The sequence below is a fragment of the Parasteatoda tepidariorum genome, chromosome 8, assembly GCF_043381705.1.
Source record: "Parasteatoda tepidariorum isolate YZ-2023 chromosome 8, CAS_Ptep_4.0, whole genome shotgun sequence".
Classification (NCBI taxonomy): Eukaryota; Metazoa; Arthropoda; class Arachnida; order Araneae; family Theridiidae; genus Parasteatoda; species Parasteatoda tepidariorum.
In genome coordinates this window covers 87,990,724-88,000,199 of record NC_092211.1, presented here as the reverse complement: position 1 = coordinate 88,000,199, position 9,476 = coordinate 87,990,724, and the positions used below count along the sequence as shown (strand labels likewise).

General features: G+C 33.7%; 3 protein-coding genes across 3 annotated transcripts; all 3 read right to left on the bottom strand.

Annotated features, from left to right (window-relative positions):
• Nucleotides 1-3,930: 3,930 nt before the first annotated feature.
• On the bottom strand, nt 3,931-5,010 carry LOC107438515 (ATP-dependent DNA helicase PIF1-like). The gene has a single exon (XM_043043029.2). It carries the CDS (start codon nt 5,008-5,010, stop codon nt 3,931-3,933), a length of 1,080 nt encoding a protein of 359 aa, XP_042898963.2.
• A 167-nt stretch (nt 5,011-5,177) lies between these two features.
• On the bottom strand, nt 5,178-6,206 carry LOC139426178 (uncharacterized). The gene has a single exon (XM_071183970.1). It carries the CDS (start codon nt 6,204-6,206, stop codon nt 5,178-5,180), a length of 1,029 nt encoding a protein of 342 aa, XP_071040071.1.
• Nucleotides 6,207-7,494: 1,288 nt separating this feature from the next.
• Nucleotides 7,495-8,493, bottom strand: LOC139426177 (uncharacterized). Its single transcript, XM_071183969.1, has one exon. The coding sequence runs from the start codon at nt 8,491-8,493 to the stop codon at nt 7,495-7,497; it is 999 nt and encodes a 332-aa protein (XP_071040070.1).
• Nucleotides 8,494-9,476: the final 983 nt, after the last annotated feature.

The following is a 9,476-nucleotide window of genomic DNA, read 5'->3' as shown; positions in this document are numbered from 1 at the left end:
AAATAACATTCGAAAAGAAAGAGCGATTTATTCTTTAAACAAAGATACTGTACGCAATGTATACAAATTATCATTTAAGTACATATGCGAGAGGAAGTATTTCAATGATAAGCCACATATTCAGAATTTTAGAGAGCGCATATCCGTTGAAAAGAAACCGCTATTCCCCCATAAAAAATAATATAACAGGCATAAAAAGAATAATGATACAGTCATAAAAAAAGCCGTGAAATACAGCTTGAAAAGTACAAATACTCTATCTTGCAGATTGTGTTTATAAAGTCGATTCAACGGTAGGTAGATGCATATTATCTTATAACTATTTTTGAGGAAATATGTGTTCTCTTACAATAACACAATGGATATTAAAATAAACTTATTGGAAAATTCGAAAGGGTTGCTAAAATAAGAAAAATAAACTTTAATTTTATCTTTATATCTTACCACTTTTCAATGATAGATATAGTATATGGAATATAAGTGCATTGTCGGTTGAAAATGAGCATGTTCAACATCCGCCCAAAATTTCGATAAAAAACTCTCTAATAAATATGAAAACAAATAAAATAGATTGAAATTATTCAAATAACTTATATTCTATAGCGATCCTTTTTTCCCGAATGATTACAGTCGCAACAGTAAGAGTCGTGGTGGCTCAGGGGATAAAGCGTTCACCTACCAATGAGTTAAACCAGGTTTGAATTCCAGCAATGGCTGGTTGATACCAATTATGCCCCCGGCTCACTCTGACCACAGTGCTGACGTAAAAATACTCTCAGTGGTAGATGGATCATGGGTTAGAGTCTTCTTGTCGTCAAACTAACCGTGGGAGGTTTTCATGGTTTTCCTCTCAAATGGAAATACGTTTTAGTTCCTTCAAAATGTCCTCCACGAAAAACGATTTCTCCCAATACTTGATCCATGAGTTCTCTTGTCTTCTGTATTCGGTCCAAAATTACAAGGCAACGGAGTTGAACATCAGTAGTCATAGACCCAAAATTGGGTCTGCTGTTTATCACAACAACAAAAAATAAGCGAGACAGTAAAAATTGTTTCATTAAATAATAAAAGATTTAAAGAATTTCTTTAAAATGAAATTTAATAAAAAAAAAATTGAACTAAAAACATCAATAACAAAAACAACCACTCTTATATTAACTACCTCGTTCTATCAAAGTGATATGTTTAAAATCTCATATTCCATTATTATTATCTATTTTGATAAGAATTCTTAAAATCTTATAATTAAAAAAATAGTAAAAATAAAATGGCGTAAAGAAAAACAGCCCAGTAAAACTTTTTTACTTTAACAACGATTTTACTTCAACAAGAGTTTGAGAATAATATTGCAATAACTACGATACAATTCATTCTGGATATAATGCTTAAAATAATGGTTGAACTCAGCTGAAAATGACGATAACATTTCTACTCAAAAATTCTTTTAATGATGCATATTAGAGTAAATGTAATATTATTTCACAATAAAATGAAGGTAACAATAAACCTTGGAGTGATTCGTTTGCATTTAGAACGGTCAGCGTTTTCCCATGAATGTCCAGTAGAACATTCTATTTTATCGAAAGAAAATGGAAATTCAAAACCCACTTCTAAAGGGATGAAAAGAAAAAATCGAAATTACTTTTCCTCCAGGAGTTGTAGATTTTTTTTTACATATATTTTCATCTCACTGTTTTCTGCTTTCCTTCTTTTCTGTTCAAAAAACGTGCCTTATTTCATCGTTTATGACTATTCTAATTTCTGGAAAAGTATTAAATTTTAATTTCTGTGTGAAAAAAACAAAGTATTTGATTATAATTTAAATTAAGTGTTGAAAAAACGAAAAAGTTCTTAAAATCTAATGAATTGACGAAATGAATGAAAGTGACGAAAGTGAGATAATGATCGAAACCAGTTTGACTAGCCGTTTAAAAATGGAAGGTGTTTCTGGTACTCGCCCGGATTCTCTTCTCAATTTTCCTACAGAAACCATTTAGGTTCTATTGTTTTAAACCTCGCCTTTCTTTATAGTGATTTTTGTAAAGATTTTATTAAAATTTTTGCTTTACTCGCCTATATATTAAATTGTGACTATTTTTAACAGTAAACTCTGTATATTTAATGCGCAACTAAGAAGGGCGTGGAAATATCCATTTTATGTAGGTAATTTCTATTACCAACGTCAAATAAAAAATAGAAGGTTTAGAGTTTTGATATCGAAAGACAAAGTCAAAGCTATTCTCAGACAAGATTTTTTTTTAGAAGTCAGTTATGCTAAAAGAAAGCTAAAAGAAGTTGTGTTAAAGCTTTTCAAGATAGATTCTATTCCCTAAGACAGATCAAAATAGAATTGAAAAAAAAAGTCAAAGAGAAATACGAAATTGGTTTGGTCGCTTATTTCAGCATATTTCCGAAGTAAAAGTTAATAGGTGGTTTTTTTTTTCTCGAACAAAAAGTGAGAAAAATGTTCTTCAGAAAAGTGATTTTTCTTAAGCCTTGTTTGCTCTCGAAAATTGCAATGGATGCCGCAGAAAAAAATGATGAAATAAACAAAAAAAAAGAGAAGAGAATTCAATTTTGTTTCAAATTCTCTTTTTGGTTAAGCGCGTTCTAGTCTCTAAAAAATCATCCAAGTTTCATTTCTTTTTTTGAACTTCTGAATGTTGCAAACAGCTTGAAAGATATTTAGAATAAGGCACAAAAGTTAAGACATTAGATTCGTTGTTGAAAAAAAAAATAGAATAAAAAAACTTTTTGTGTGACGTCGTTCCATATTCTGTTCCTTATAATGAGATATTTATTCTTTCAGGACTAACAAGAAATAAACTCAAAGCGCTACTCTTTATATTTTGAATAATATTCACATGTTGTTAAAAATAATATAATATAAATAAATATGAAAAGCTTTAGGGAAAGTTTTTCCAGTGAAATTTTAATAGTAAAGTAAAACCCATATAAGGAGTTACGAGAAATGAGTACGTTAAATGAAATTCAAATAATATAATTAAATATATATGATTGTTGTAGTTCATTTACGTCGCACTAGAGCTGCACAATGGGCTATTGGCGACGGTCTGGGAAACACCCCTGAGGATGATCCGAAGACATGCCATCACAATTTTGATCCTCTAAAGAGGGAATGGCACCCCCGCTTCGGTATCCCGATGACCTGCACGCGAAGTCGAGCACTTTACGGTAGCACAGTTTAACGAGGACCAATACCGCACACCCTCGGTCTCTACGCAGACTGATCCAAGCGGTCACCCACCCGCACACTGACCGTAGCCAGTGATGCTTGACTTCGGTGATCTGCTTGGAACCGTGTTATATTATATATAAAGAGTTTATTGAATGGATATGTTGTGTGAAATCTAAGTAATGAAAGATAAATGCATGCGTTGTTAAGGGATGCTAACAAAACCATGTTAAGGGAGATTTCAATAATTAAATACAAATACGAATGAAGAATTTCGTGAGCGAAATTTAAGATTTAGAAATTTTAACAGAAAATATACATTATAAATACACATGAAAAGCTCATTGAAAGAAGTTAAATAAACTATATATAATGAAGTACACTGTTAGAATTGTCTCTCTAAAATTATGGTAAAACTAGCGGACCCGACAGACGATGTCCTGTACACACGTCATTAATTGGAAAATTTCAAATTTTTTTGAATAAGCTGTAACAATCTGGATCGTTTTGATGCAAATTTTTATTAAAAAGTTATCATATTATCTAACGTCATTACATATATCTTATCACAATTCGACCAATCGATAGCGTGTGAGTATGTGTATACTATCAGTGAAGTTAAATGTAGAGGTTGTTTTAAATCAAAACTTAAACTTATTTTAATTAAAGGTAAAAAAGTGAAAACTTAAACTATTTTATAACAGATATATTTTTTCAATTAAAAAAAACTTAAGTTATCGTAATGCCATTAGATGTACAATATTTTTGGTTAATCCTTCAGGAGCATACACAAACAAATTCGAGGGTTTTCCAACTCTGGAACACGCAACATATAATTGACCGTGAGAAAAGCACGGGTTTTCTAAATCTAAGCCACAAATTGTCATTGTTTGACCTTGTGACTTATTAATAGTCATAGCAAAAGCTAAGCGGATTGGAAATTGCAAACGTTTGAATGGTATAGGCGAATCTGAAGGAATCATTGGGATCCGCGGTAGAAGTACAACTTCACCTTGAAATTTTCCACTTAAAATAGTGGCTTCCAAAATGTTACCCATGATTTTTTTTATGACCAGTCGCGTGCCATTACACAATTTCGGAGCATTCAAATTTCTAAGCAAAATTATAGGTGAACCAATCTTCAATCGCAAATTATGGGGTGGCATTCCAGGTAAATCCAGTGAATTTAAAAACTCGGCAGGATAGTTGACAACTTCATCAGGATCAACAACAGTGTCAATCGATTTGAATGTAATTTCACTACCAGGCAATGATTGTTGTACTTTAAAATTGATTGCGTCAACATCTAAATTTTTTGCGGCTAAAATAGCTCGCTCACGTAGCCATGCATGATTAGTATAATTATGTGGCAAATCTGGAAAGATACTTTTTATTAACTCCTCTTTGGTAGGCACCATGTTGCAAAAATTCTGTGGGAGTCGAATATATTGTGTATCTTCATACAATTGAATTTTACCATTGCCAATGTCTAACAGTTGTTCGGAGAATCTTGACGCTAATGGATCATTTTGAAGTTGAACACGCATATTAAGAGTAAGGCATAATTTACTGACACTTCGCCACAGATAAGATTCTTTCAAACATGCGTTTATTTCGTCCGCATATGTCGCACGTGGAATGACGGGTAATATTTGTCTGAAATCACCTGACAGCAGCAGTAGAGCACCACCAAAAAGCCGAGTATTATCTTTGATATCTTTTAGGGACCTGTCGAGAGCTTCAAGCGAATGCTTGTGGGCCATTGTACATTCATCCCAGATAATAATTTTACATTTTCTCAAAACTTCAGCCATGCCTGAATGCTTCTTTATGTTACACATTGCTTCGGGATTGGTATGAATATTCAAAGGTAATTTAAGTGCTGAATGCGCTGTCCGTCCACCATCAAGTAAGGTTGCTGCAATGCCTGATGAAGCAATTGCCAATGCAATATGATTTTGAGATCGAATGCGTGCAAGTATCAGTGAGATGAGGAATGTTTTACCAGTGCCACCTGGTGCGTCCAGAAAAAAAATCCACCTTGTTGTGCTGCAATTGACACGTTAATTTGATCATATATATTTCGTTGCTCAGCAGTAAGCAATCGTTCATTGTTAGCAACAAAAGTAGCCAGAGAAGTCATATCGAACTGGTGTTCACGTTGAACGTCGCTGTTGATGATATCTGCTGCTTGGCGGATTGGCGCTGGCATGCCAAAATTTATGAGCGGCATGTTCGAAATAAGAATACAAATATCCTCAATCATTATTAATGCCTCGTTATATATTTCTGCGGAGAATTCAATACTGAGATTTTGATTAGTAATTCTAATCCGATGCAAAATATCCTCACTCATTGAGTCTTTATATTTATTCCACAGAGCAGATGCTTCAGACGGAAAACACGTTGTCAATATTATTGAAAATAATTGACGAATTTGCTGTGGAGATGAGCTCAGTGCTGCATCTGCAAGTGTGAGGTCCCAATGGTTATCATCCTCCAATAAATGTAACTCACGACACGCATCAAAGAAAGTGCCGTATAAAGTACCGTTGACTTTTCGCAAGTATTGGAAGGATGTCGGTCCAGGAACGTTAACCAATAACAAACGCAGAAAAAAGCATTCGCGTTGCTTAGGATGAACTGTATATAATCGTCCTAAAGTATTTGTCATAACTATGTCGGCAAATCCTGGGACTGGAGTGCCTCGTTTCCGTGGTTCCCAACTTTTTGATTGTTTATTCCATGTAAAAAATTTAGGAACATCAGTATACATTAATGTCTTTGCAAATTCACCAACAATATCTTGTCGATTACAAAGGTTGAAAAATTCAGTAAGAGTTGTTTTTGGAGCTGTTAAAGCTTGTTGTAGTGCATTCTGTTCTGTGAAATAAACACGCTGTCCATTTTCAAGATGCACAGCCAAATGTACAACAGCAGGGTCCCTTTCATGTATAGGAAATGTAAAAATTCGCCAAATAGCTTCATTACTACTTATGTATCGTCCCATTTGATAATGTGTTATTTCGTCATTCTTATTTACATTTTGAACAGCAAATATAGCTTTATCACTGCCCTTATGAACTTACTTACAAATCTACTTGATAGACTTCACCGAACTGCATAACTCAACGTTTATGTGTGCTTTATAGGTTTTGCACAGCAATGGTGAGTATGGAACCACCCAGCGATTATCGATGTCAACTCTTACACCGTTTGATAGACGCAATTCATATGATTGACAGCCATTGTCTACATCTCTTCGACGGTAAGATGGATAACCATCGATATTGGTGATAGTGTCAGTTTGACATGGTTTAGGAAAACGTTTCGTACATTTTCCATTATCCATACATGGTGACGTCATGTTGAGAGAACCACATGGACCATGGATCATATTAGTAGTCACAATGTCAAACAATTTTTGATCAACATTCGGATTTGGAATTTCCGCTGAAATAATTTTGTTAATTTCTTCTGGGCGTACTTTGTCCACCAACCAAATCAAAATATGCGTATGAGGTAAACCTCGTTTTTGCCATTCAACAGAATAAAGCCAACATTGTGTTTCACCAAATACCGAGTGATGTGTAATCAATTTCATCAGGGATTTCAATTTTTGTTTGAACACACGTGCAATGATATCATGGCGATGCATCGATGTTTGACCTGATAACAGCAAATTTTTAATTTCATCCCAGTTTGGATTTCACGTAAATGTGATAAAAAGATCTCGTCGGCCGTATGCGCGTACGTAAGTCATGGCGTCTTGAATATATTCTTGCATATGACGCGGACTACCAACGTATGATGATGGAAAAATATATGCGGTACCGATGTTGTTGATATCATTCGTTGCATCTACATTACCGATTAAGGCGTCACGCAAATGAATGTACTCTTCAGAACGAAGTTTCGCTTGATTAAATTTTATATAACGCAATCTCTCACTTTCGATTTTTACATACATATCAACAATGTACTGATGAAATAGCTGTCTGCATCGGAGAATGTTATTATCTTCATTTTCACGAATCATCAACCGGTATGCGTAGAAGTTCATCGCACTAACTTTCTTGATTAGTTCTTCACCTGTAAATAAAACTATTTATAAGATAAACAGAAATAATTGGTTAAAAAAAATTATAAAATAATCTATAAGTTGTGCCTGTTGTTGGATTCCTTTGTTTAATATTTAAATGATATCCATCTTCTCCTTCCCAAAATATCAATGCATATTGCAGTGCGTCGTAAGAACGATGATTGTCTTGAATTATTTGTATTGTATTATCTCTGCGTTATATGCGAATATCTCGACGTTCACATGGGTTACCAGCCATAACAACTGCAACTTCATTAACAGTTGGAACATTATATGTGCCTGCGTGCTCTCCATAGGGCACTTTGTCTGCTTTAATAACAATGGCGTAGTTGTCGTTCTGCAGTCTGCTGGAAAGAGTCTTGAACAATCGTATCAATTGGTTATGATTTTGCAAGAACGTTTCCAAATTGTCGACAATTTCTCGTTCCTTCATCTGCTCTAAATGGTTGTATACGCATCGTGTATGAGTTTGCTGCTCCTCATCGCCCATAAAGTAAATTTGTAAGAATTTTGGATCGACATTAGGCATTGGAAGCAATGAACCAATTTGGTGGTACACTTGACCTTGAATCTTAAATGTAGATTCAAAATTACGACCATCCTCATTATGAACAATTTTTGTTGCTCCAAATGATGTCATTTGAAAGCAAGAATTGAATTTACGAATTTTCCGCAAAAACAATTTCGATTGAGATGCGGTTCCAGCTAATAATGTTTTCAAAGGTTCCGGTGGTGGATTTAACGGTGGAAGTGAAATTTTTCCAGATGCGCAACATAAACCAGCTGATTCACCTTTGTACTTTAAAGCATGACAATATTGACACTCGTTGTCCATACTACCGATTAAGATTAGTGCATGTGACGAATAGTCTATTTCAGGGTCATATTCAAATGCAAGACGATTAAGTGATGCTCGTATCAATGCTCGATTATCTTGCATTCGCCGTTGGTCACGTTCTCTGTTTTCGTTGGTCGCTCGTTGGCGTGTCTCTCGTTGTCTTAATGCATTTGCACGAAGACGTTGATTGCGTTGCTCTGAATTTTCATTTTCACGTGAAGATGCAACTTGATTTCTTAAATTCACATTATCCGTCAAGTGTTCTTCAACTGTTCTATTCAATCGATGATCGTGGACCAATTGAGCGTTTCGAGTACGTCGACCAATATTTCTTGCTCTTCCACGAAGACGTGGCATTTCTTTGTAAAACAAATTACTGTAAAATAATACATAAAAAATATGAGTAATTTATTGAAAATGATATTTTAATTAAGTAACAGGTCTGAAAAGATTTATTGTACCAAATTTTAGATAAAAAATTTGTAAATTTTCTTTTTTGCTTTTTTTTATTTACTGTTTCAAATAAGAAATTTTAAATAAAAACAATTGAAAAAGTTTTATATGAAATCAATTAGCTTCACAAATAAATTTATAGGTTACAGTGGTTGTTAACCAACGCACGTATAAATTCAATCTAAAATTATAAAAAATACTCACTACAATTCCGCACTGAATCTACAAAATGTGTAGTTTTTTACATTTTTAAAATGCACACTTCAAAATTCTACAAACACAATAATAACACGAAATTACAAATTCTATTCAACGACTCTTTTTCCTGCTCCCTACTAAATTATATATCTATCAAAACAAACTAAAAAAATATTTATAGAAAAACAAAAGTTTTATGACTTTTATTATTTTTATGCTAGTGAGAACCAAAACAATATGGAAATGAATGAGGGAAAACTGGATCCTACCACGTGATTTCCCGGCCAATAAAAATGTAGCGTTAAACATTTAAAGCTTTCTTCTTGGAAGTCGCATAAGAAGTAGAATTTTTTCCCACTCAATAAAAAATTAATTAAAAAAACATTTTGAATCTAATTGTGAATCTAAACCATTCTCGAATCCTTCTGAAGGTACACAGAAAATTTCATTTAAATCAGTCCAGCCGTTTAGGAGGAGTTCAGTGACATACACACGAACAGACGAAATATATATATAAAGATAACCGACAGTAATCTGTCCATCCAATTAACCGTAAAGTTTACGGCAGAGAACAATTTGTAACCTTTACGATTTAAAGACCGCTTATAACTTGTATGGTTAAAAAACGATTAATACAAAATTATATGTTTTTTTTTAACTATTTACAACTAGTATGGTTTCAAAAGTGC